This window comes from Salmo trutta, chromosome 36, assembly GCF_901001165.1.
Source record: "Salmo trutta chromosome 36, fSalTru1.1, whole genome shotgun sequence".
Classification (NCBI taxonomy): domain Eukaryota; kingdom Metazoa; phylum Chordata; class Actinopteri; order Salmoniformes; family Salmonidae; genus Salmo; species Salmo trutta.
Window position 1 is genome coordinate 17692854 of NC_042992.1, and position 27703 is coordinate 17720556.

Sequence of the window (27703 nt, forward strand, 5' to 3'; positions counted from 1 at the left end):
GCAGTGCAGTTTAACTATCTGTTCAGAACAACCTGAGCTCTACATTACTGTAATATAGCTACTGCTGACTTAGGTTTCTGCCAGCCTGTCTGTAACAGTCTTGAAGGAAGACTTCTGGACAGATAATGTGAACATAACACAATCAATAGGCTACAGCTGTTTATTAGATGCTGTATGTAGAGAAAAAAAAGATTTTGTCTTTGTCTTTATTATCTGATTATTTGGGGAAATACGGTGCCTTCAGAAAGTATTCACACCCCCTTGGCTTTTACCACATTTTGTTGTGTTACAGCCTGAATATAAAATTGATTAAAATATATTTTTTAAATTGTCACTAGCCAACACACAATACCCCATAATGTAAAAGTGAAATTATGTTTTTAGACATTTTTACAAATGAAAGCCGAAATGTCTTGAGTCAATAAGTATTCCACCCTTTTGTTATGGCAAACCTAAATAAGTTCAGGAGTAAAAATGTGTTTAAAAAGTCACAAGTTGCATGGACTCACTCTGTGTGCAGTAATAGTGGTTAACATGATTTTTGAATGACTACTTCATCTCTGTACCCCACACATACAATTATCTGTAAGGTCCCTCAGTCGAGCAGTGAATTTCAAGCACAGATTCAACCACAAAGAACAGGGAGGTTTTCCAATGCCTCGCAAAGAAGGGCACGTATTGGTAGATGGGTAAAAAAATCAGACTGACTATCTCTTTGACCATGGTGAAGTTATTAATGACACTTTGGATGACGTATCAATACACCCAGTCACTACAAAGATACAGGCGTCCTTCCTAACTCAGTTGCCAGAGAGGAAGGAAACCGCTCAGGGATTTCACCGTGAGGCCAATGGTGACTTTAAAACAGTTACAGAGTTTACTGGCTGTGATAGGAGAAAACTGATGGATCAACAACATTGTACTTACTCCACAATACTAACCTAATTGACAGTGAAAATAAGGAAGCCTGTACAGAATACAAATATTCCAAAACATGCATCCTATTTCCAACAAGGCACTAAATAAATACTGCAAAAAATGTTGCAAAGGAATTCACTTTTTGTCCTGAATAAAATGTTATGTTACGGGCAAAACCAATACAACACATTACTGAGTACCACTCTCCATATTTTCAAGCGTAGTAGTGGCTGCCTCATGTCATGGGTATGCTTGTAATTGTTAAGGACTGGCGGGTTTTACAGGATAAAAAGAAAATGAATGGAGCTAAGCACAGGCAAAATCCTAGAGGAAAACCTGGTTCAGCCTGCTTTCCACCAGAAACTGGGAGATGAATTCACCTTTCAGCAGGACAATAACCTGAAATACAAGGCCAAATCTACACTGGAGTTGCTTACCAAGAAGACAGTGAATGTTTTTAAGTGGCTGGGTTACAGTTTTGACTTGAATCATCGGCAAGACCTGAAACTGGTTATCAACCAAATTTGACAGAGCTTGAAGAATTTAGAGAAGAATAATGGATAAATGTGCACAATCCAGGTGTGGAAAGCTCTTAAAGATTTAGCCAGAAGGACTTACAGATGTAATCACTGCCAAAGGTGATTCTACAAAGTATAGACTCAGAGGTGGGAATATTTACAGTATGTAAATTAGATTTTTCTGTATTTAATTTTCAATACATTTGCTAAAATGTCTAAAAGCATGTTTTCACTTTGTTATTATGGGGTATTGTGTATAGATGGATGAGAAAAATGAATTATTACGTTTTGAATTCAGGCTGTAATACAACAAAATGTGCAATAAGTCAAGGGGTACTATGAATACTTTCTGAAGGCACTGTAGTCTATCAGTGATGACCTTTTGAGATTAAAGTCGTGTAGCTGTAACTCAAGATAAGGTTTATTGTCTCTGTCGACTGTGAACTTTGTCAGGTAGCATGCATTCACTGAATGGGAGGCTAAACTAATTACCTATCCCTGGCAACCTTGTTGTATGGAGAGAGTGGTCTATGAAACCAAACATCAAATATATTAAATTATTATTTTGAATGTAGACTTATGGGGAATCGTTGTGGCAAAATATGAATCAAATATCATGTGTTTAAGATTAACAATAATATTAATATTGCCATAATTAACATCAATATTGACCATAATAATGTTAATATTGACCATGATAATGTTGTTTTTATAAGATCATTACCACATGATGACTGTTCCTTTGATAACGTGATGTCAAGGCTACAACACGTCGCAAATCCATTATACAGATCCAGAAATCCTGCTGCGCCCTCCGGATTAAAATCTCCCGCGAGGCAGCAGTTTCACGCTCACTGCTCTTCTACTCTGCACATGCCTTTCTTTCATCCAAATATGTTCAAAGTAACAGGTGTCAAACTACTGAAGGCCTACTTTGGGTACCTCATTGGATGTCCATACTCACACTTACATCCAAAGACCCTTCAGACAGCTTAATGTTTGACTTGGAGACAGGGGATCTCCTCCTCATATCCTGTTGACAAGGATGTGTTAGACCAGTCGCACCTGGCCCAGTCTCTGTTGTGATGATGCGGTGAAGGGTGGTCGCCCCAAGACACTGATCTTGGGTCAGTTTTCAATTTTCCCCAATAATGGTTAGGATTGGGGGAGGGAAAGCTGATCCCAGATCTGTACCTAGGGGAAACTTCCCCCCATGGCTTGAGATGCACTTGTGACAACAGGTGTGTAGCAGGTGTTACAGTAATGGCAGTCCACTAACCATTGTGGGGGCCAGGAGTTTATCTTAGTCATGGTAAGGAAAAACTATTGTCCCTAAATACGGGACCCAATCATCCAGCCACACGGTCAATGCAAATGATGGATGTCCATGGATAGTATTTTACTCCAAAAAATTGGTGTAGGGTTTTGAGTTGTGAATGGTGATGAAGATATTGAGAACAAATGACAAAAGCTTGAATCGAATTCAAGTCTTTAATTTACATCGCGATGGAAGGATCGTGCTCAGACAACACCTTGCCAAACATACATTTTACTCCTGCTCATGTACTGTCAACTTACACAACATGTAACACAACATTGGTCTCATTCTCATTGGTCAAGTAGATGAACACCTATGTGTCCTCATTGGTCAAGTACATGAACACCTATATGTCCTCATTGGTAAGGTACATGAACACCTATATGTCCTCATTGGTTAAGTACATGAACACCTACATGTTCTCATTGGTTAAGTAGATGAACACCTATATGTCCTCATTGGTTAAGTAGATGAACACCTATATGTCCTCATTGGTTAAGTACATGAACACCTATATGTCCTCATTGGTCAAGTACATGAACACCTATATGTCCTCATTGGTTAAGTACATGAACACCTATATGTTCTCATTGGTTAAGTAGATGAACACCTATATGTCCTCATTGGTTAAGTACATGAACACCTATATGTTCTCATTGGTTAAGTAGATGAACACCTATATGTCCTCATTGGTAATTCACATGAACACTTTGTGAATTAGTTAACATGGCATCATATGGCTTCTAGATTATACTGAAGGTTGTGTATGCATTGGTACATCTTATCTTCTTCATTCGCCGTGAGAAAGTTTCTCTTAGTCATTGCCAGGAAAAACTATGGGACTCAATATGGGACTCAATCATCCAGTCACACGGTCAATGCAACATTTTGAATGTTGTCCATGGAAAGTACTTTTACTCCACAAAATGGGTGAACGTGAAGAATGGGGCCTCTGAATTTACTCATCAATACTTTTCCTCAACTATGTGTTGGCTGTTTATTTTTGAACAGAAAAAGAACTGTAGAAATGACAGTAATACATTGTCTCGTTACATCATGTTGTCAATTTTCCTCATACACAATCTGTTCTCGGTAAAGGGAAGTGTTAAAGGCCCAGGGCAGTAAAACATGAGATGTTCCTGTGTTTTATATATATTTCCACACTATGGGGTTGGAATAATACTGTGAAATTGTGAAAATTATGATTATGCCCTTTTAGTGTAAGAGCTGTTTGAAAAGACCACCTGTAATTTCAGCCTGTTTTGGTGGGATGGAGTTTTGGCCTTCCATTGAGACATCACCAGGCGGTAACCTCTGCAAATAACAGCAATGTTTTCCCCGCCCCACTCAGACCATTCAGACAGTCCTAGCACAATTCTTGCTTGAGAAATTGCCCTTTGCTAAGAAGCTATTTTGGTTTATTTTTGACCATTTTAAATTAAAACAATCACAGTAAGGTATGTCATTGTACAATGACTTGATATTTAGATAAAAACAGCTAGTGATGGTCTTCATCAAGACAGTTGTGGCCATTGAGGGTGTAAGTGTGTCACTTGGCACACATATTTTGCCTGTATTCAAGCAACATATTTTACTGACATAAAAAAAACGAACTTGCCATTATTTCAGTTTATGCCGAGTCTACAATGAAGACAGGTGATTTGGACATGTACCCCTCATTCAGGTGAACCGCAATGGTCACTTATTTATGGGCTGGTAGAGAAGCACACCTCGCCTCTGGACCAATCAAAGGCAAGCTTACAGGTCGAAATCTCTGACTTAGTAATTATAGAGACCTGTATGATGAACTTAAAACCGCGTGTGGAATGATCTGCGCCACTCGGGAATCAACTCATCGACTAAACTCACTGTTTTTGCACTTTATTTTGTATTATTTTTTATAGAGGATTTTATCTTTATAGATAGAACAATGGAAACTACATATAACTATTTCCCCGTTATTCTCCTATGTCTGAGTTTTAACCTGCTCACCTATGCGTGGTATTCACCTGTGGATGTATATGACAAAGTGGTCGAGCTAGTGTCGCCGGGAGAGGAATACCTGGATGAAATGTCAGTTCGCTCCTTTTTCAAACTGTTAGAGAAGCGTGTGCAGTGCCCTGGTGTGTCGTGTGAAAAGGTAACTTTCTTCTTACACTCGCTACAGCTTGCGCTTTAGGAAAGGTCGAGGTCCATTCTGCACCTGTTACTGTGCGGTGCCGTGCGCTACACTACTGGAGACTACGCTGTACGTGCAGTACAGTATGTCACAGTTCTTTGTTAGACCAATAGCTAAAATATATCCGTATTTTTTTTTATTTATCAGTCTCTGACCGAGTCTATTTTAATTTTTATTGATACATATACCTTGAGCACTGAGCAAATTTAAAGTTAAAGCTTGCTCCATAATATTTTAAAAATATATATTGTTATTATTACTGTATTATAGACTAAAAACAATAATGATTCGTGTTATTATTACACAGAGAGATATTACACATCAGCATTGCAGATTGTTTTGTAACAACATTTATTCCGACCTTTATGTTCTAACTATAGCAATGACATAAAACCAACTGATCAACATTAAAACAGGGTAGTAGATATTACAGAGCAATGTCTTAGGCTTAAATGGCTATGGCTGGGTTACAAGTATTAGCATAGCCTTCTGTATGACTATTACAATGATCATAACCCCAATCTAATATTTGATATGAATGCTTTTCATTTGAATGTCTTGGTTGTATCACACTTCACAGTGCAGGTTGTTTAAATCGCATCTCAATGATCAGGCATTCTGTTTTCCTTCCATTTCTCAAATTCTATTTCATATTTCTTTCATTCTGTCCATCATGCCAAGGCACCAATACATGTTCATTTTGGTTTCCTTTGATTTACTGTAGAGAAAATGTATGCATTGCTCTATTCTCCATTTTGAATCCATGTCCTGTTGTTCAGATATGGAAGGCCTTGGACTTTACCTTGGCAGGTGTAATCTGTACCTATGACCATCTAGAGGCAGTTTTCCGTTCCATGTTATGTGAGAAATGTTATAGATTGGCCAGACATGTTCGAGACTTACACTAATTATCAGTATTTAGACAGTGTGTGCTGCTAATGCAACAATGGCTTGAGATCTTAATTAAAATATATGTGTGTAAGATGATACTGTTGAAACAGAAAAAAGTCTCTGCACACGTCCAGTCAGATGCAAATGGATTTTTAACAGAGCCTGAACTTTCAGTCAGTCCGACCTGCATCAAGCTCCGCCTCTTCTAAAATACGTTTACATCTGGCTGGAAATGTGTGGAGACGTTTTCCTGTTCCTCCAGTTTTGCATTTTGCCTCCAGCACATTCACTAGTCGGTTTTGGATGTGAAGTAGATTCGGACTGTTATCTACATTATGATACTGTACAAAGTCACTGTATGTCCTGACTCAAAAACCCAGAGTATAGTCTGCTCTTAAAGATCAGAAAATGTCACCCAAGTCAAACCAACCCAAACTCCTTTCCTTTAGCTTGTGGTCATAATGACAAAACAGTAAGACCTTACGTTTGTTTTCTCTTATAAATTAGACCTATATTTGTCCTTAGTACATAAATAATCTACATGTAACACTGAAGCAAGCCTTCTTGTTTCTAGTGCCTTTCTGTGCAGTCAGTAGACCAGCTGGTGGGTAACTTCACCAGAACTGGTGGTCTCCTTCACAACGAGGGCTTCTTCAGAGTAGCGGCAGGATGCCACCTCTACCTCAGCTCTCCCACCGAGGCCTGCTCTGCCGTGAGGGCAGGGAGGTGGGGGGATGAGACGGACCACCTCATCCAGGAAATCACAGGCCATGACCACCACGGACACAGGGATGGGCATGGACACGGAGACATGGAGAGCAGTGACATAGAGACTCTGCTCCGAAACATGGAGAAGCACTACAGGCCTGATCAGCAGTACGACCAGGTTGGAGCTGATGTGTAATAATTAAGCAATAAGGCCCGAGGGGGTGTGGTATATTGCCAATATACCACGGCTAAGGGCTGTTAAAACAATGCAGAGTGCCTGGCTACAGCCCTTAGCCTTGTTATATTGGCCATATACTGCAAACCCCAGAGGTGCTTTATTGCTGTTATAAACAGGTTACCAACGTAATTAGAACAGTAAACCAGGAGATTGCGTCATACCTGTGGTATATTGTCTCATATGCCATGCATTTTAGCCAATCGGAATCCAGGGCTCAAACTACCCGGTTTATAATGAAGAATAGCAAAATACTGTATATACTGACCTCTTTTCAAAATATTTAATTTGTCTCAACAAAGTATTTCTATTCTATTCAACAGTGTAAGTCTGTCCTGTCTTGTTATCATGGTCATTTAGCACTGTCTCACTGGTCAAGACATCTTAGAGGAGAGCAGCGCGTCAACTAGTTACGGTGACCCTCACAACACGGATGTGGTGTTTGGATACATAGTTTACCATGCTTTACGAGGTGACTGCATGATGGCCAGAGCATTACCTGAAGAAGACTATTTTCTGGATTTCATATTCAACCGCTTCGGCTCCGACAACATCACTATTCACGGTACCTTTAATGTTGTTATTACTGTCATATTACCTCATAACAAGTGACTATTCCTATTAGTATGAATAATTTTGATCTTATTCTTTAGTTTTAGTTTTATTACACTGCCATGTAATGTCATCCTCCTGCCTGTACTTCAACCTACTCATTCATCCATGTTGTGTCAAACATAGTTCATCATTTATTTAGCATGTTGCCCTTGAGGGGCTATGCTATTAACATTACCCCATGAAAACCACTGGTAATGAGAGTGTATATTACTTTTCCCCAGGGGCGCAACTTTCACTGGGGACGGGGGGGACATGTTCCCCCCAGTTTGATCATTGGAATGTGATACAAAAGAAGACAACGGTGTGCTTTAGGACCATGCAGATGCCTCCGAGGGGGCTCTTTTGAGTGTTTATCTGACTGGAGAAAAAAAAGTTATAAAAAAAAAAATGTCCCCCCCCACTTCTAAAGCCAAAGTTTTGCCCCTGCTGTTCCCCAATGGCCTGCTATATACATTACCACCAATCATATCATTCTGATTCATCTCTGTAGAGCTGGAAGGTATTATGAAGAGCCTGCAACTGGGTGGAATCCACGAAGAGGACCACGATCATGGAGATCAACATGGACACGACGATGACCATGGTCACGATGACCACGTTGACCATGACCATAGTGACCACAGTACCACTAGCGGGGGTCGAGGTGCTCAGAGTGGTTGGGGGGGTCGAGGTGGAAGTGAAGCCTTCAGGCAGAGTCACGAGGAGGGGTACCACCAGAGGAACATCAGCAGCTGGGACCTGGTAATTATTATACTGAACCACCTCAGTGCTTGGTGGGTAATTATTATACTGAACCACCCCAATGCTTGGTGGGTAATTGTTATACTGAACCACCTCAGTGCTTGGTGGGTAATTATTATACTGAACCACCTCAGTGCTTGGTGGGTAATTATTATACTGAACCACCCCAATGCTTGGTGGGTAATTATTATACTGAACCACCTCAGTGCTTGGTAGGTCATTATTATACTGAACCACCTCAGCACTTGGTGGGTAATTATTATACTGAACCACCCCAATGCTTGGTGGGTAATTATTATACTGAACCACCTCAGTGCTTGGTAGGTCATTATTATACTGAACCACCTCAGCACTTGGTGGGTAATTATTATACTGAACCACCCCAGTGCTTGGTGGGTAATTATTATACTGAACCACCTCAGTGCTTGGTAGGTCATTATTATACTGAACCACCTCAGTGCTTGGTGGGTAATTATTATACTGAACCACCTCAGTGCTTGGTAGGTCATTATTATACTGAACCACCTCAGCACTTGGTGGGTAATTATTATACTGAACCACCTCAGCACTTGGTGGGTAATTATTATACTGAACCACCTCAGTGCTTGGTAGGTCATTATTATACTGAACCACCTCAGCACTTGGTGGGTAATTATTATACTGAACCACCTCAGCACTTGGTGGGTAATTATTATACTGAACCACCCCAGTGCTTGGTGGGTAATTATTATACTGAACCACCCCAGTGCTTGGTGGGTAATTATTATACTGAACCACCTCAGTGCTTGGTAGGTCATTATTATACTGAACCACCTCAGTGCTTGGTGGGTCATTATTATACTGAACCACCTCAGTGCTTGGTGGGTCATTATTATACTGAACCACCTCAGTGCTTGGTGGGTCATTATTATACTGAACCACCTCAGTGCTTGGTGGGTCATTATTATACTGAACCACCTCAGTGCTTGGTGGGTAATTAGGTCAAGGCCTTAGCTTCAGGGGCTTAAAGGCACAACACACACAAACACACACACACACACACACCCACCCACACTCCTTCACTCTGATTGATTATCAAACTGCTAAACCCCTGGTGTCTGCTGCTCTTCCAGTGTGTTGTAATGAGCCTTAGATGTGCTTTAGATTGCCTGCGCTATTGGGAGCTATAGGATTCCCTCCATGGTAACATCTCTATTGGAGAAATCTGAATGAAAAGGAGCACAGCTGAGGCATAATGACATGTCACTTGTAATATTGGTCCCCACTTTATAAATGCCTAATCTCGAACTAAACCCAGAACTAAAATCTTGTGTAAGTTGGTCAGATCTACCATTTATGTTTACATAGTCTTTCCACAAGAGATGAATGAATGCCCAATGACATCTTTCCTTTAGTCATCAAGGAGTGTTCTTTTAAGGTATTGACTGGAATGAATTGCAAAAATCACTTAAGCTGGGAACTTATATCTCCCTCTCTAACTTTAAGCATCAGCTGTCAGAGCAGCTTACCGATCACTGTACCTGTACACAGCCAATCTGTAAATGGCACACCCAACTATCTCATCCCCATATTATTATGAAAACCAAGCAGCTCTCCAAACAGGCCAGGGACAAAGTTGTGGAGAAGTACAGATCAGGGTTGGGTTATACAAAAATATCTGAAACTTTGAACATCCCTTGGAGCGCCATGAAATCCATTATTAAAAAATTTAAAGAATATGGCACCACAACAAACCTGTCAAGAGAGGGCTCCCCCACCTAAACTCACAGACCAGGCAAGGAGGGAATTAATCAGAGAGGCAACAAAGATACCAAAGATAACCCTGAAGGAGCTGCAAAGCTCCACAGTGGAGATTGGAGTATCTGTCCATAAGACCACTTTAAGCCATACACTCCACAGAGCTGGGCTTTATGGAAGAGTGGCCAGAAAAAAGACATTGCTTAAAGAAAAAAATTTGCAAACACGTTTGGTGTTTGCCAAAAGCATGTGGGAGACTCCCCAAAAATATAAGAGAAGGTACTCTGGTCAGATGAGACAAAAATTCTGCTTTTTGGCCATCAAGGAAAACGCTGTCTGGCACAAACCCAACACCTCTCATTACCCCGAGAACACCATCCCCACAGTGAAGCATGGTGGTGGCAGCATCATTTTGTGGGGATGTTTTTCATTGGCAGGGACTGAGAAACTGGCCAGAATTGAAGGAATGATGGATGGTGCTAAATACTGGGAAATTCTTGAGGGAGACTTGTTTCAGTATTCCAGAGATTTGAGACTGGGATGGAGGTTCACCTTCCAGCAGGACAATGACCCTAAGCATACTGATAAAGCAACACTCGAGTGGTTTAAGGGGAAACATTTAAATGTCTTGGAATTGCCTAGTCAAAGCCCAGACCTCAATCCAATTGAGAATCTGTGGTATGACTTAAAGATTGCTGTACACCAGAGGAACCCATCCAACTTGAAGGAGCTGGAGCAGTTTTTCCTTGAAGAATGGGCAGAAATCCCAGTGGCTAGATGTGCCAAGCTTATATAGACATACCCCAAAAGACTTGCAGCTGTAATTACTGCAAAAGGTGGATCTACAAAGTATTGACTTTGAGGGGGTGGATAGTTTTGCACGCTCAAGTTTTCTGTTTTTTGTCTTATTTCTTGTTTGTTTCACAATAAAACATATTTTGCATCTTCAAAGTGGTAGGCATGTTGTGTAAATCAAATGATGCAAACCCCCCCAAAAAATCTATTTTAATTCCAGGTTGTAAGGCAACGAAATAGGAAAAATGCCAATGGGGTGAATACTTTTGCAAGCCACTGTAGATGTCTTTCCTCCCTGTTTCCTCTATATAGATGTGTTTCATCCCTGTTTCCTCCATATAGATGTGTTTCATCCCTGTTTCCTCCATGTAGATGTGTTTCATTCCTGTTTCCTCCATGTATACTTGTTTCATCCCTGTTTCCTCCATGTAGATGTGTTTCATTCATGTTTCCTCCATGTATACTTGTTTCATCTTTGTTTCCTCCATGTAGACATGTTTCAGCGCTGTTTCCTCCATGTAGACATGTTTCAGCGCTGTTTCCTCCATGTATTTGGTATTTTATTAGGATCCCCATTAGCTGTTGTGAAAGCAGCAGCTACTCTTCCTGGGGTCCACACAAAACATGAAACATGACATAATACAGAACAATAATAGACAAGTACAGCTCAAGGACAGAACTACATACTTTTTAAACGGCATACATAGCCTACATATCAATACATGCACATACAACATCTAGGTTAAATAGGGAGAGGCGTTGTGCCGTGAAGTATTGCTTTATCTGTTTTTTGAAACCAGATTTGCTGATCACTTGAGCAAAGAGATGGAACGGAGTTCCATGCAATAATGTCTCTATATAATACTGTAAGCTTTCTTGAATTTGTTCTGAATTTGGGGACTGTGAAAAGACCCCTGGTGGCATGTCCGGTATGTAAGTGTGTGTGTCAGAGCTGTATGTTGTCTATGCAAACAATTTTGAATTTTCAACAAGTGAATGTTTCTTATAATAAGAAGAAGTGATGCAGTCAGTCTCACCTCTACTTTTAGCCAAGAGAGACTGGCATGCATAGTATTTATATCAGCCCTCTGATTACAGTGAAGAGTGAGATGTGCCGCTCTGTTCTGGGCCAGCTGCAGCTTAACTAGACCTTCCTTTGCGGCACTGGACCACATGACTGGACAGTAATCAAGATCAGACAAAACTAGAGCCTGCAGGACTTGATTTTTGGAGTGTGGTGTCAAAATAGCAGAACATCTCTTTATTATGGACAGACCTCCCCATCTTTACAACCATTGAATCTATATGTTTTGACCATGACAGTTTACAATCTAAGGTAACACCAAGTAATTTAGTCTCCTCAACCTGTTCAACAGCCGCACCATTCATTACCAGATTCAGCTAGAGGTCTAGAGCTTAGGGACTGATTTGTACCAAATACAATGCTCTTAGTTTACGAGATGTTCAGGACCAGTTTACTACTGGCCACCCAATCCAAAACTAACTGCAACTCCTTGTTAAGGGTTTTCAGTGACTTCATTAGCGGTGGTTGCTGGCACGTATATGGTTGAATAATCAGCATACATGGACACACAGGCTTGGTTTAATGCAAGTGGCAGGTCATTGGTCAAATGGAAAAGAATAGCAGGCCTAGAGACCTGCCTGCCGTATTCCATACCATACATGTTTTACATTAGAGAGAGGCTTCTATAAAAAAACTCTGAGTTCTATTAGAAGAAAAGCTCTGAATCCACGATATGGCAGAGGTTGAAAAGCCATAAAACATACGTTTTCTCAACAACAGGTTATTGGCAATAATATCAAAGGCTGCACTGAAATCTAACAGTACAGCTCCCACATTCTTCTTATTATCAATTTATTTCAACCAATCATCAGTCATTTTGTGTCAGTGCAGTACATGTTGAATGCCCTTTTCTATAAGCATGCTGAACGTACATTTATTTACAGAGAAATAGCATTGCATTTGCTTGCAACAGTTTGCTAAGAGCTGGCAAAAAGCTAATAGTTCTGATTGGGTAACGAAATGACTTTGGCTTCCCTCCAGGCCTGAGGGCACATACTTTCCTGTATGCGTAGATTAAAGATATGACATATAGGAGTGGCCATAGAGTCAGCTACCATCCTCAGTAGCTTTCCATCTAAGTTGTCAATGCCAGAAGGTGTGTCATTATTGATCGATAACAAAAATAATTCAACCTCTCCCGCACCAACTTTAGAAAAAACTCAAACTTACAATGCTTTTCTTTTATTATTTGTTTTTTAATGCATAAATATGAGGTAGACTGTTCGTTGTTGGCATTTCCTGCCTAAGTAGACGTATTTCAGCCCTGTTTTCTCCATGTAGACATGTTTCAGCCCAGAGGAACTGGTAAAGATCCATGGGCTGAATGGATCTAGCTTGTCCAGGTATGACTTGGCCCGGCTTAGCCCAGCCCTGGTCCAGCAGATCCTCAGTGGGGCCTGCAAAAGCACCTCTCCCCCTACTGGACCATCAGACCAGCTCAGCACCATAGAGAGTGAGTGGACTGCTACAGTCCTAGCTCCGTTCTTCTGTCTCTGCATTGCTTGCTCTTTGGGATTTTAGGATGGGTACATGTAAACATCTGATGTCAAAAGGGATTTATAAAATATATGTGATTGATTGACTACTACAGTACACACTTTATTCAACACTCACTCCTCTCCTTTTGATACAGAGAGGCCCATTTGTCACTATTTACTTTTTAATGAAAAAGGGAATGATAGTGAGACTGCACCAATACATTTACTATGTTCATAAATATAAACGCTCCAAAATGTAAACTATACTGAACAAAAATATAAAATCAACATGTAAAGTGATGGTCCCATGTTCCATGAGCTGAAATAAAAGATCCCAGAAATGTTCCATAAACACAAAAAGCTTATTTCTCTCTAATTTTGTGCACATACTTGTTTACATCCCTGTTAGTGAGCATTTCTCCTTTGCCAAGATAATCCATCCACCTGACAGGTGTGGCATATCAAGAAGCTGATTAAACAGCATGACTGCAAGAATGCCCACCTGAGCTGTTGCCAGAGAATGTAATTTTAATTTCTCTACCTTAAGCCGCCTCCAACGTTGTTTTAGAGAAGTTGGCAGTACGTCCAACCGGCCTCACAACCGCAGACCATGTGTAACCACGTCAAGCCCAGGATCTCCACATCCGCGTTCTTCACCTGTGGGATCGTCTGAGCCACCCAGACAGCTGATGAAACTGAAGAGTATTTCTGTCTGTAATAAAGCCCTTTTGTGGGGAAAAACTCATTCTGATTGGCTGGGCCTGGCTCCCCATTGGGTTAGTGGGTAGGCCTATACCTTCCCAGACCTACCGATGGCTGCGACACTGCCCAGTCATGTGACATCCATAGATTAGTGCCTAATGAATTTATTTAAATGGACTGATTTCCTTATATGAACTTTAACTCATTCATATTTTTGTTCAGTATAGATGGATGTTATCATTAGGTAATTGGCCTATTTCAAGCATGATCACAGTATGTGGAATATATTATCATCTAACCGACCTTTCATGGCTTGACTGACTGATTTGCTTTAGTCCTGTTATTACTGTATACATTGAACCCGGTAATATTAATTCTCTCTCCGCAGAGTATGTGTATGCCACCATCGCCAATCTTCTGATCTGTCTGGCTGCTGTGGTTGGCGTTGTGGTGCTGCTGTGTACTTCCTGTAGTAGTGTCTTCCAGCTCATCATCCAGTTCTGTGTCAGCCTGGCCGTGGGCTCCCTCACTGGGGACGCCCTGTTGCACCTCCTGCCTATGGTGAGCACCACAGTACCATATTCACATTACCGAGCCCAGCTGATTCAAGCTGAGCTGTACTGTGCTAGCCTAGTTACACACCCATCATAGTTGCTGGAACTGTGCCTGGAATGGACAATGTGAAAATAAAACCACTGATTTAGACTTGATACTCACTTTATAGCATAACAGGTATATCGTCAGGTATCATCTGGTTATTGTTCAGCAGCATTACCTTTTAGATTGTACCAGCAGCGCATCACACGCAACATCACAATCTAGCCAGCTAGCCTCTTTCTCCTCAACACTTCCTTGAAGTGTTATGATTAAAGGTCCAGTGCAGCCGTTTTTATCTCAACATCAAATAATTTCTGGGTAACAATTAAGTACCTTACTGTGATTGTTTTAAATTAAAATGGTACAAAAAATATAAAGAAATAGATTCTAAACAGAGCAATTTCTCAAGCAAGAATTTTGCTAGGACTGTCTGCGAGTGGTCTGAGTTTGGAGGGTGAAAACTGAAAACTAGCTGTTATTGCCAGAAGTTTGAAACGCTCTTTCTTATTGGTCTGTTAACTAGTTTACTGCATGGTGATGTCACCATGGAAGGCCAAAACGCCATCCCACCAAAACAGGCTGAAATTTCAGGCGGTCTTTTCAAACAGATCTTACACCAAATGGCCGTTGTCATAATTTTCACAATTTCACAGTATTATTCCAACCACATATTGTGGGAAATAAATATAAAACACAGCAAATCCAGTTTTTTACTGCACTGGGCCTTTAATGTCTGTGCGACCCAATGATCATCTAGATGTCTGAGGGCCTTTGATTAAACTTACCTCCACAATTTACGATGGAGTTGAGCTGCAACTTGTGTGGGCGGACTGGAGCTACGACGTCACATAAAATGGTTTTATCAAAAAATACTGATTTCAGCACCCAAAGAATAGCTTGACATTGTCGCCACTCAACTGCATCGTAAATCGTGGAGTTGAGTTTAGTTGGCTAATTTCCCCCAGGGCAGACAGACTCTTCTAAAGGAGATACAGAACTTCCTGTTCCTGTAGCTCAATCCTTTTAGATCCATGCCAACATCACAGGACGACGTATTAGCAGGCTGTCACACCCTATCCTCAGCTACAGTGTAAAATAATGTGATTAAGGAACTGAAACGACACCCTCTCATTGGACAAACAGAGAAATGGGCCGATGTTGCTTCAGGGAATCTTCGGTCATTACAAAGCCAATGATGAGAGCAACATAACACTGTGTCCCAATGGTGCCGAAATTGTTTCCCCCTCTCCTCTCCTTAACAACTACCTATTGAGAGGACATGATTGGTGAAAGCAATATGGTGGATAGGTACCAGTCTCCACTCTAAACATTCATCTGTCAGAACAGTGGCATGTGAAGGAGGCCATTTCAGAGTAATGGACCCACAGGTTGATTGCATCACCAGTATTTGGTTGTATCCTTCCCTGTGTATTGCCGTCATAAAGGTTACATAACACTGTCATAACACTGTCATTATAATGACATTGGGCTGACTGTGTCTGGCCGTGTTGTGACCGTGTTTCCTGTTTTGATTCAGTTCCTAGGCCTCCATGTTCACAGTGAAGGAACAGACCACAGCCACTCAGAGGAGGTTCCAGACTACATCTATAAGATACTGGTGCTGATGGCTGGCATCTACTGCTTCTATCTCATGGAGACTATCTTCTCCATCGTCACCACGCACCATGCCCTGCATCACCATGGGGTAAGTAGTGTCTATCCCCTGGGCTGTGTTCAGTAGGGCCCAACGTAGCAAAATGTTTTGCATCAAGAAACAAAAATCTGTGACCTTATTGGACAATTTCAGGTAATACCTCCCAATTTCACTCTGTTTAGAAATGTTATCTTCTTACTGAACCCCGCTTACTGAACCCCACCGCTTACTGGTTCGGTGGATCCATGGTGAAAAAAAACTCACACACGTATATTTGCAATAAACTTTTAATAAAGTGCAACGCTTCGGTCACAGAAATTCGTCAGGTCTTTCTGGTTCCAAAATGTGATAATTGTTAGGTAATAACAGTAGATACATGTTCTATGTTGTCTGCAATCAAAATATATTGATATTATGAGCACATTGTCTCATTGTGTTTCCAGGCGGAGTCTGAGCCCCATCACTGTGACCATGGTAAAGTCCTGGAGATGTACCTGCAGGACAAAAAGAACAAGCAGTCTGTATCGCAGACAGACCTGGTAGGTTCTGTACCAGTTATTCACAGACAGACCTGGTAGGTTCTGTACCAGTTATTCACCGACAGACCTGGTAGGTTCTGTACCAGTTATTCACCGACAGACCTGGTAGGTTCTGTACCAGTTATTCACCGACAGACCTGGTAGGTTCTGTACAAGTTATTCACCGACAGACCTGGTAGGTTCTGTACCAGTTTTCGCAGACTGACCTGGTAGGTTCTGTACCAGTTTTTGCAGACTGACCTGGTGGGTTCTGTACCAGTTATTCACAGACAGACCTGGTAGGTTCTGTACCAGTTATTCACAGACAGACCTGGTAGGTTCTGTACCAGTTATTCACCGACAGACCTGGTAGGTTCTGTACCAGTTATTCACAGACAGACCTGGTAGGTTCTGTACCAGTTATTCACCAACAGACCTGGTAGGTTCTGTACCAGTTATTCACCAACAGACCTGGTAGGTTCTGTACCAGTTATTCACCGACAGACCTGGTAGGTTCTGTACCAGTTTTCGCAGACTGACCTGGTAGGTTCTGTACCAGTTTTCGCAGACTGACCTGGTGGGTTCTGTACCAGTTATTCACAGACAGACCTGGTAGGTTCTGTACCAGTTATTCACCGACAGACCTGGTAGGTTCTGTACCAGTTATTCACCGACAGACCTGGTAGGTTCTGTACCAGTTATTCACCGACAGACCTGGTAGGTTCTGTACAAGTTATTCACCGACAGACCTGGTAGGTTCTGTACCAGTTTTCGCAGACTGACCTGGTAGGTTCTGTACCAGTTTTCGCAGACTGACCTGGTGGGTTCTGTACCAGTTATTCACAGACAGACCTGGTAGGTTCTGTACCAGTTATTCACAGACAGACCTGGTAGGTTCTGTACCAGTTATTCACCGACAGACCTGGTAGGTTCTGTACCAGTTATTCACCGACAGACCTGGTAGGTTCTGTACCAGTTATTCACAGACAGACCTGGTAGGTTCTGTACCAGTTATTCACAGACAGACCTGGTAGGTTCTGTACCAGTAATTCACAGACAGACCTGGTAGGTTCTGTACCAGTTATTCACAGACAGACCTGGTAGGTTCTGTACCAGTTATTCACCGACAGACCTGGTAGGTTCTGTACCAGTTATTCACAGACTGACCTGGTAGGTTCTGTACCAGTCTTCGCAGACTGACCTGGTAGGTTCTGTACCAGTTATTCACAGAGACCTGGTAGGTTCTGTACCAGTTATTCACAGACAGACCTGGTAGGTTCTGTACCAGTTATTCACAGACTGACCTGGTAGGTTCTGTACCAGTTATTCACAGACTGACCTGGTGGGTTCTGTACCAGTTATTCACAGACTGACCTGGTAGATTCTGTACCAGTTATTCACAGACAGACCTGGTAGGTTCTGTACCAGTTATTCACAGACAGACCTGGTAGGTTCTGTACCAGTTATTCACAGACAGACCTGGTAGGTTCTGTACCAGTTATTCACCAACAGACCTGGTAGGTTCTGTACCAGTTATTCACCAACAGACCTGGTAGGTTCTGTACCAGTTATTCACCGACAGACCTGGTAGGTTCTGTACCAGTTTTCGCAGACTGACCTGGTAGGTTCTGTACCAGTTTTCGCAGACTGACCTGGTGGGTTCTGTACCAGTTATTCACAGACAGACCTGGTAGGTTCTGTACCAGTTATTCACCGACAGACCTGGTAGGTTCTGTACCAGTTATTCACCGACAGACCTGGTGGGTTCTGTACCAGTTATTCACAGACAGACCTGGTAAGTTCTGCACCAGTTATTCACAGACAGACCTGGTGGGTTCTGTACCAGTTATTCACAGACAGACCTGGTAGGTTCTGTACCAGTTATTCACAGACAAACCTGGTAGGTTCTGTACCAGTTATTCACCGACAGACCTGGTAGGTTCTGTACCAGTTATTCACAGACAGACCTGGTAGGTTCTGTACCAGTTATTCACAGACAGACCTGGTAGGTTCTGTACCAGTTTTCGCAGACTGACCTGGTAGGTTCTGTACCAGTTATTCACAGACTGACCTGGTAGGTTGTGTAACAGTTATTCACAGACAGACTTGGTAGGTTCTGTACCAGTTATTCACAGACTGACCTGGTAGGTTGAGTAACAGTTATTCACAGACAGACTTGGTAGGTTGTAAACCCTCTGACCTCTCTCTTGAGGAACTGAGTCAGACATAGGTCCATGACTAAAAAGCCAGTTTCATTGTAAGCCTATATTTTTTTACCTGGCACAGCATGTAGTCTTACGTCTCTACTACCCGTGTTTCTGAACACCTTGTCCCTCACTAACCCTTTCACTGCTGTAATTCAGATGTTATTATTCTGTAATGTTCTGATCCTGCTAGGTTGATAGCAATGACACAGAGAAAGCCTTTCCAGAACAAAACCAACACTCAAGGGGTAAGAAAGTCTTCTGGGTCTACATACAACCTTTTCATAAGACATTACATCTAATCAAAGTTTATTGGTCACTTGCACAGGAAAGCCTTTTTCTTATTATATTAATGTTTGGAAATATATACACAATAAGAATATACAATATAGACTAAGAAATGTGTTAAAGTAAGTAGTGACATGACTGAGTAGTGAAGATAATAATAATAATAATAATAATACAAATATAGGTCAGGGTTTGACATTCAGGAAGTAGCTACAATGTCAAGCTGTCAAACTGTAAACTTACTGTGCGAGTCAAGTCTCAAGTCTAGTCAATGTTTACACACATTCAGTGTGACGAAGAGTAACGCGCACAAGAGAGCTGTGTTATTTTCTGATGCCTGAGGAACAGTAAAACATGGACATTCGCTAAAGGGATAAAACATTTTAGCTGCAGGTACAACCCAAATGTCCCCGTCATCTTTGTAAATTATAATATCATTTACAATGATACCTTAGAGACTGCTGCCCTACAGTACATAGTAATTGAACACTGGTCACTTTAATAATGTTTACCACTGTACTGTTTTACCCACTCCATATGTATATACTGTATTCTAGTCAAAACTCATCCTATATAACTACTGCTGTACACATATTTTCTATTCATATACTGTCCATACTGTCTATACACACCATTATTTATATATAGAAATACATTTGAAGTCGGAACTTTACATACACCTTAGCCAAATACATTTAAACTCAGTTTTTCACAATTCCTGACATTTAATCCTAGTAAATATTACCTGTCTTAGGTCAGTTAGGATCACCACTTTATTTTAAGAATGTGAAATGTCAGAATAATAGTAGAGAGAATGATTTATTTCAGCTTTTATTTCTTTCATCACATTCCCAGTGGGTCAGAAGTTTACGTACACTCAATTAGTATTTGGTAGCATTGCCTTTAAATTGTTTAACTTTGGTCAAATGTTTCGGGTAGCCTTCCACAAGCTTCCCACAATAAGTTGGGTGAATTTTGGCCCATTCCTCCTGACAGAGCTGCTGTAACTGAGTCAGGTTCGTAGGCCTCCTTACTCGCACATGCTTTTTCAGTTCTGCCCACAAATTTTCAGTAGGACTGAGGTCAGGGCTTTGTGATGGCCACTCCAATACCTTGACTTTGTTGTCCTTATTAAGCCATTTTGCCACAACTTTGGAAGTATGCTTGGGGTCATTGTCCATTTGGAAGACCCATTTGCGACCAAGCTTTAACTTCCTGACTGATGTCTTGAGATATCCACATATTTTCCTGCCTCATGATGACATCTATTTTGTGAGGTGCACCTGTCCCTCCTGCAGCAATGCTCCCACCCCCGTGCTTCACGGTGTTCTTCGGCTTGCAAGCATCCCCCTTTTTCCTCCAAGCATAACGATGGTCATTATGGCCAAACAGTTCTATTTTTGTTTTATCAGACCAGAGGACATTTCTCCAAAAAGTACGATCTTTGTCCTGTGCAGTTGCCAACCGTAGTCTGGCTTTTTTATGGCGGTTTTGGAGCAGTGGCTTCTTCCTTGCTGAGCGGCCTTTCAGGTTATGTCGATATAGGACTCGTTTTACTGTGGATATAGATTCTTTTGTACCTGTTTCCTCCAGCATCTTCACAAGGTCCGTTGCTGTTGTTCTGGGATTGATTTGCACTTTTCGCACCAAAGTACGTTCATCTCTAGGAGACAGAACGCGTCTCCTTGCTGAACGGTATAACAACTGCGTGGCCCCATGGTGTTTATACTTGTGTACAATTGTTTGTACAGATGAACAAAGAGGAAGAGGCACTGAGTTTGAAGGTAGGCCTTGAAATACATCCACAGGTACAACTCCAATTGACTCAAATTATGTCAATTAGCCAATTAGCTTCTAAAGCCATGACATAATTTTCTGGAATTTTCCAAGCTGTTTAAAGGCACAGTCAACTTACTGTATGTAAACTTCTGACCCACTGAAATTGTGATTAAGTGAATTTTTAGTGAAATAATCTGTCTGTAAACAATTGTTGGAAAAATTACTTGTGTCATGCACAAATTAGATGTCCTAACTGACTTGCCAAAACTATAGTTTGTTAACAAGAACTTTGTGGAGTGGTTGAAGAACAAGTTTTAATGACTCCAACCTATGTGTATGTAAACTTCCGACTTCAACTGTATATACACACTATATATACAAAAGTATCTTCAAATTAGTGGATTCGTCTATTTCTGCCACACCAGTTGTTGACATGAATATAAAATCGAGCACACAGACATGCAATCTCCATAGACAAACATTGGCAGTAGAATGGCCTTACTGAAGAGCTCAGCGACTTGCAACTTGGCACCGTCAAAGGATGCCACCTTTCCAACAAGTCAGTTTGTCAGATTTCTGCCCTGCTAGAGCTGCCACTGTCAACTGTAAGTGCTGTTATTGTGAAGTGAAACATCTAGGAGCAACAATGGCTCAGCCGTGAAGTGGTAGGCCACACAAGCTCACAGAACGGACCACCGTTCTGTGAGCTGAAGCTGAAGCGTGTAGCACGTAAAAATCCTCTGTCCTCGGTTCCAACACTCACTACCAAGTTCCAAACAGCCTTTGGAAGCAACGTCAGCACAAGAACTGTTCGTCGGGAGCTTCATGAAATGGGTTTACATGGCTGAGCAGCCCAATACAAGCCTAAGATCATCAATACAAGCCTAAGATCATCAAGTGTCGGCTGGAGTGGTGTAAAGCTCGCCGCCATTGAACTCTGGAGCAGTGGAACGCATTCTCTGGAGTGATGAATCACGCTTCAATATCTGGTAGTTCGATGGACGAATCAGGGTTTGTTGGATGCCAGGAGAATGCTACCTGCCCCAATACATTATGCCAATTGTAAAGTTTGGTGGAGGAGGAATAATGGCCTGGGGCTGTTTTTCATGGTTCGGACTAGGCCCCTTAGTTCCAATGAAGGGAAATCTGTGTGGAAGAACTTTACTGGCCTGCACAGAACCCTGACCTCAACCCCATCTACCACCTTTGGGATGAATTGGAACGCTGACTGCAAGCCAGGCTTAATCGCCCAACATCAGTGCCCGACCTCACTAATGCTCTTGTTGCTGAATGGAAGCAAGTCCCCACAGCAATGTTCCTACATCTAGTGGAAAGCCTTCCCAGAAGAGTGGAGGCTGTTATAGCAGCAAAGGGGGGACCAACTCTATATTAATGCCCATGATTTTGAAATTAGATATTCGACGAGCAGGTATCCACATACAGTACTTTTGGTCATGTAGTGTATATATACAGTATATTATGTATTTACAAATATATATATAATTATTAACAATAGCTGCATTTGAATGGACTTATTTAGATGACTGAGCCTCTCTCTGAGTTTACCTTCTGTCTCTCCCCTCCACTAGAACAGCGTCTGCTACCCTACATGGTTACCATAGGGGACGGCATACATAACTTTGCCGATGGCCTGGCTATCGGAGCGGCCTTTTCTGTGTCCTGGAAGTCAGGCCTTGCCACGTCTCTGGCTGTGTTCTGTCATGAGCTGCCTCATGAACTGGGTGAGTGGAGACCCGACTGATTCCTCTAGTTGGCCATGTTGAAAAGGCTCTTGAGAATAAGGTCCAGCCATATATATATATAGTTAGATTTGTTTGATTTCAGAAGAATATCTTTCATTTTGAACAATAAAGTATTAGAATAGATTAATAGCAATAGATGAAAGGTAGATGATTAGCAGATATACAGTTTAGCCATTTGGCTCTGTTTCCAGATTTCTAATTCACACAATCCTTCCAATGACATCAACCTAAGACCCACATTTCATCACCAGTGTCATCCCTTTAAACCTCTCCTCTCTCCATCTCCCAGGTGACTTCGCTATCCTGCTGCACAGCGGGGTGTCAGTGAAGAAGGCCTTGATGTTGAACGTGGCCAGTGCCCTCACATCCTTCATCGGACTCTACATCGCCCTCACCATCTCTACTGACATGGCCACCAAGCAGTGGATCGCTGCCATCACCTCTGGTCTCTTCCTGTACGTGGGTCTGGCTGATATGGTTAGTATGCTAGTTTTACCACATTCTCAAACAGGATAGGAGGAATAGCTTCTTGGGGGTTCTTTTCAAATGAGAATCTGTCGCACGAATAGTTCAATTGTTTTGACTTGGGCCTTGAGCATCTCCTGGCCATGTGACCTGACCAGGAAGAACTCTGACCCCTAGTTATGCCACAGTTGCTCCTATTCCTTTCAGCAATGCCTAATTTCTATAAATATGATATATTTTGAACAATGACTTAAATGCATTTTATTGTCTTAATCCTCATCCCCCAGCTCCCCACCATGGTCCATGCGGACAACCGTAGGCCCTGGCTCATGTTCCTGCTGCAGAACGTAGGACTGCTGTCTGGCTGGGGCATCCTGCTGCTCCTCTCTCTATATGAGGATAAAATTGGCTTCTAGAGCCTCCCAGTCCTAACACTGTACAGTACAATACATTTATAAATGACACTATGTAGACTATGCTATATTTCACCTGTTTTGAGATTTTTACTGTATCTGTAACACGCTTGGTATTTCTATATGACACAACATTACCTGACATTACTTTTCTAGATGTTATATACAGTATGAGCATAGAGGCTAGTTCTGGTGTATCTTATGCATCTAACACATGGAAGTATAATCTGTTGGTGTTCTGTGTGGACACATCCTGCCGTTGGTGCTTATGTTACTATTTGAAGGGATATCATCTGAATGTGATTAGTTCAAACTGTAATTTATACAACCTATATTTATAATGGGACTCACAGGTCCTCAGGCTACTTCCTCTCTAATTGTCACACCTTTTGTATTAACCTCATGTACAGTGCCTTCATAAAGTATTCACACCCCTTGACTTTTTCCACATTTTGTTGAGTTAATGCCTGAATTGAAAATGGATTAAATTGAGATCTTGTGTCATTGGCTTATAAAACATTCTGCTTTAGAAATGTTTATAAATTAATAAAAAATTAAAAGCTGAAATGTCTTGAGTCAATAGGTATTCAAACCCTTTGTTATGGCAAACCTAAATAAGTTCAGGAGTAAAAATGTGCTTAACAAGTCACATAATAAGTTGCATGGACTCACTCTGTGTGCAATAATAGTGTTTAACATCATTTTTTAATGACTACCTCATCTCTGTACCCCACACATACAATTCATTATCTGTAAGGTCCCTCAGTGGAGCAATGAATTTCAACCACAAAGAACAGGGAGGTTTTCCAATGCCTCGCAAAGAAGGGCACCTATTGATAGATGGGTAAAAATGAAAAAAGCAGACATTGAATATTTTTTGGACCATGGTGAAGTTATTAATTACACTTTGGATGATGTATCAATACACCCAGTCACTACAAAGATACAGGCGTCCTTCCTAACTCAGTTGCCAGAGAAGAAGGAAACCGCTCAGGGATTTCACCATGAGGCCAATGGTGACTTTAAAACAGTTACAGAGTTTAATGGCTGTGACAGGAGAAAACTGATGGATCAACAACATTGTAGTTACTCCACAATACTAACCTAATTGACAAAGTTAAAATAAGGAAGCCTGTACAGAATACAAATATTCCAAAACATGCATCCTATTTGCAGTAAGGTATTAAAGTAAAACTGCAAAAAATGTGGCAGAGTAAGGAACTTTTCGTCCTGAATAAAAAGCGTTATGTTTGGGGCAAATCCAACAAAACAACTCACGGAGTACCGCTCTTCATATTTTGAAGCATGGTGATGCTTGTCATCGGCAGAAAACTAGGGAGTTTTTTTTTAGGATAAAAAGAAACAGAATGGAGCTAAGCACAGGCAAAATCCTAGAAGAAAACCTGGTTCAGTCTGACAAATTCACCTTTCAGCAGGACAATAACCTAAAACACAAGGCCAAATCTACACTGGAGATCCTTACCAAGATGACATTGAATGTTCGTGAGTGGCCTAGTTGTAGTTTTGACTTAAATCATCTTGAACATCAAATCAAATGTTATTTGTCACATGCGCCGAATATAACAGGTGTAGACCTTACCGTGAAATGCTTACTTACAAGCCCTTAATTAACCAACAATGCAGTTCAAGAAATAGAGTTAAGAAAATATTTACTAAATAAACTAAAGTTTAAAAAAAAGTAACACAAGAAAATTACACAACAATAACGAGGCTATATACAGAGTATACCGGTACCAAGTCAATGTGTGGGGCTACAGGTTAGTCGAGGTATTTTGTATAGTGACTATGCATAGATAATAAACAGCGAGTAGCAGCAGTGTAAGAAGAGGGGGTCCTGGATATAGGTACTGGATGGTCCTGGATGGCAGGAAGCTTGGCCCCATTGATGTACTGGGCCGTACGCACTACCCTCTGTAGAGCCTTACGGTCAGATGCCGAGCAGTTGCCATACCAGGCGGTGATGCAACTGGTCAGGATGTTCTCGATAGTGCAGCTGTAGAACCTTTTGAGGTTCTGGAGACCCATGCTAAATCTTTTCAGTCTCCTGAGGGGGAAAAGGTTTTGTCGTGCCCTCTTCACGACTATCTTGGTGTGTTTGGACCATGATAGTTCGTTGGTGGACACCAAGGAACTTGAAACTCTCGACCCGCTCCACTTCAGCCCCGTTGTTAATTGGGGGCCTGTTCGGACCTCCTTTTCCTGTAGTCCACGATCAGCTCCTTTGTCTTGCTCACATTGAGGGAAAGGTTGTTGTCCTGGCACCACACTGCCAGGTCTCTGACCTCCTTTCTATAGGCTGTCTCATCGTTGTCTGTGATCAGGCCAACCACTGTTGTGTCGTCAGCAAACTTAATGATAGTGTTGGAGTCATGCTTGGCCATGCACTCCTGAGAGGCCCCAATGTTGGGGTTCAGTGTGGCAGATGTGTTGTTGCCTACCCTTACCACCTGGGGGCGGCCCGTCAGGATGTCCAGGATCCAGTTGCAGAGGGAGGTGTTTAGTCCCAGGGTCCTTAGCTTAGTGATGAGCTTTGTGGGTACTATGGTGTTGAATGCTGAGCTGTAGTCAATGAACAGCATTCTAACATTGGTGATCCTTTTGTCCAGGTGGGAAAGGGCAGTGTGGAGTGCGATTGAGATTGCGTTATCTGTGTATCTGTTGGGGCGGTATGCAAATTGGAGTGGGTCTAGGATTTCCGGCATGATGGTGTTGATGTGAGCCATGACCAGCCTTTCAAACATCTATAGCAAGACTTGAAAATGGTTTTCTAGCAATGATCAACAACCAACTTGACAGAGCTGGAAGAATTTAAAAAATAATAATGTGCAAATATTTTAGAATCCAGGTGTGCAACACTCTTAGACTTACCCAGAAAGACTCACACCTGTAGTTGCTGCCAAAGGTGATTCTAACATGTATTGACTCAGGGGTGTGAATACTTGTGTACTGTAAATTAGATATTTCTGTATTTCGTTTTCAATAAATGTACAAACATTTCTAAAAACATGTTTTCACTTTGTCGTTATGGGGTATTGTGTGTAGATGGGTGAGAGAAATAAATACATGTAATACATTATGAATTCAGGCTGTAACACAACAACACGTGGAATAAGTCAAAAGGTATGAATACTTTCTGACGGTACTGTACTTGGCAGTGTGCACTGTATAGTAAAGTAGGTAGATGCTGTTTTTGAATTTGTGATCTTATGACGTGTGAAGTTGATGCAAGTGTACACAGTGTGTATGAATGTGAGAATGTGACAGGGTTGTGGTGAGTTGAAGATACCCATTCAATTTTAAGTTTATAGTCAATTGAGGCTTTTTCTTGAAGACATGATTGAGTAATAATTATTAAGTAGCTTATAAGTAGTGTATGTGTTCAAATGGACCACTGGAGGGAGCTCTGAGTCTCATAATATTATGTATTCCTGTTGCCTTGAAATTCAGCCGACACATGGCCACATTAGAGGAGAGATACTGTATATCACCATAGGATGTCTTCTTTCCACAGCAATGATAGATAAGTCGCATTACCTTCAAATTATAAGGCTCTATCTGCAAAAAGATGATTCTAAGATAATTGGCTTTAAAGTACCAAACCACTCATTGGCTTGAATGGTGTGAGCAATTTTTTAAATATTTTATTCTTTTTAACTTTAACAACATGAATTGGGGTATTTAATGTACTATATTGGTGGAGAACCTTTTACAGAGCAAGGCTACGACAATAACTACATTTTGACAAAATGCAGATAGAACCTTAATAATTCAAAGCTTTCACAGATGTCAACCATGATTGTCAGAATATAGTTTTGTAAATAGTGAGGTAAATTGATGTCCTTCCTATTTTCTAATATGAGTGAAGGTTTTTTTTCAGTGGATATTATTTTTTTAGAAAAAATATTTACGCCTTCCTTGTCAGTTCACTACAGTCACAGCTTAACAGTAACATTAATTGAACAGGTTGTTAGAACATTTATGATTTACCACCTATTATAATTTGCCTGTTTTGCAACTACTGATGACATAGGCAAAGAAATACTGCAGAGCATTTCAAACTGTCAGGCTATTCATAAACTCCT

General features: G+C 41.3%; 1 protein-coding gene across 1 annotated transcript; it reads left to right on the forward strand.

The window, feature by feature from the left end:
• Positions 1-4527: 4527 nt before the first annotated feature.
• On the forward strand, positions 4528-24167 carry LOC115175569 (zinc transporter ZIP4-like). Its single transcript, XM_029734875.1, has 12 exons — positions 4528-4894; positions 6399-6710; positions 7128-7332; positions 7873-8123; positions 13021-13192; positions 14308-14480; positions 16054-16221; positions 16614-16709; positions 19086-19140; positions 22549-22701; positions 23012-23199; positions 23475-24167. The coding sequence occupies exons 1-12, from the start codon at positions 4685-4687 to the stop codon at positions 23601-23603; spliced, it is 2112 nt and encodes a 703-aa protein (XP_029590735.1). The 5' UTR covers positions 4528-4684; the 3' UTR covers positions 23604-24167.
• Positions 24168-27703: the final 3536 nt, after the last annotated feature.

Excerpts from the sequence above, each read along its gene's own strand:
- LOC115175569 (XM_029734875.1), top strand. The coding sequence starts at position 4,685 with ATGGAAACTACATATAACTATTTCCCCGTTATTCTCCTATGTCTGAGT. Across the intron at positions 7,333-7,872 it reads CGACAACATCACTATTCACG|AGCTGGAAGGTATTATGAAG; the intron begins GTACCTTTAATG and ends TCATCTCTGTAG. Across the intron at positions 19,141-22,548 it reads ACAAAACCAACACTCAAGGG|AACAGCGTCTGCTACCCTAC; the intron begins GTAAGAAAGTCT and ends CCCCTCCACTAG.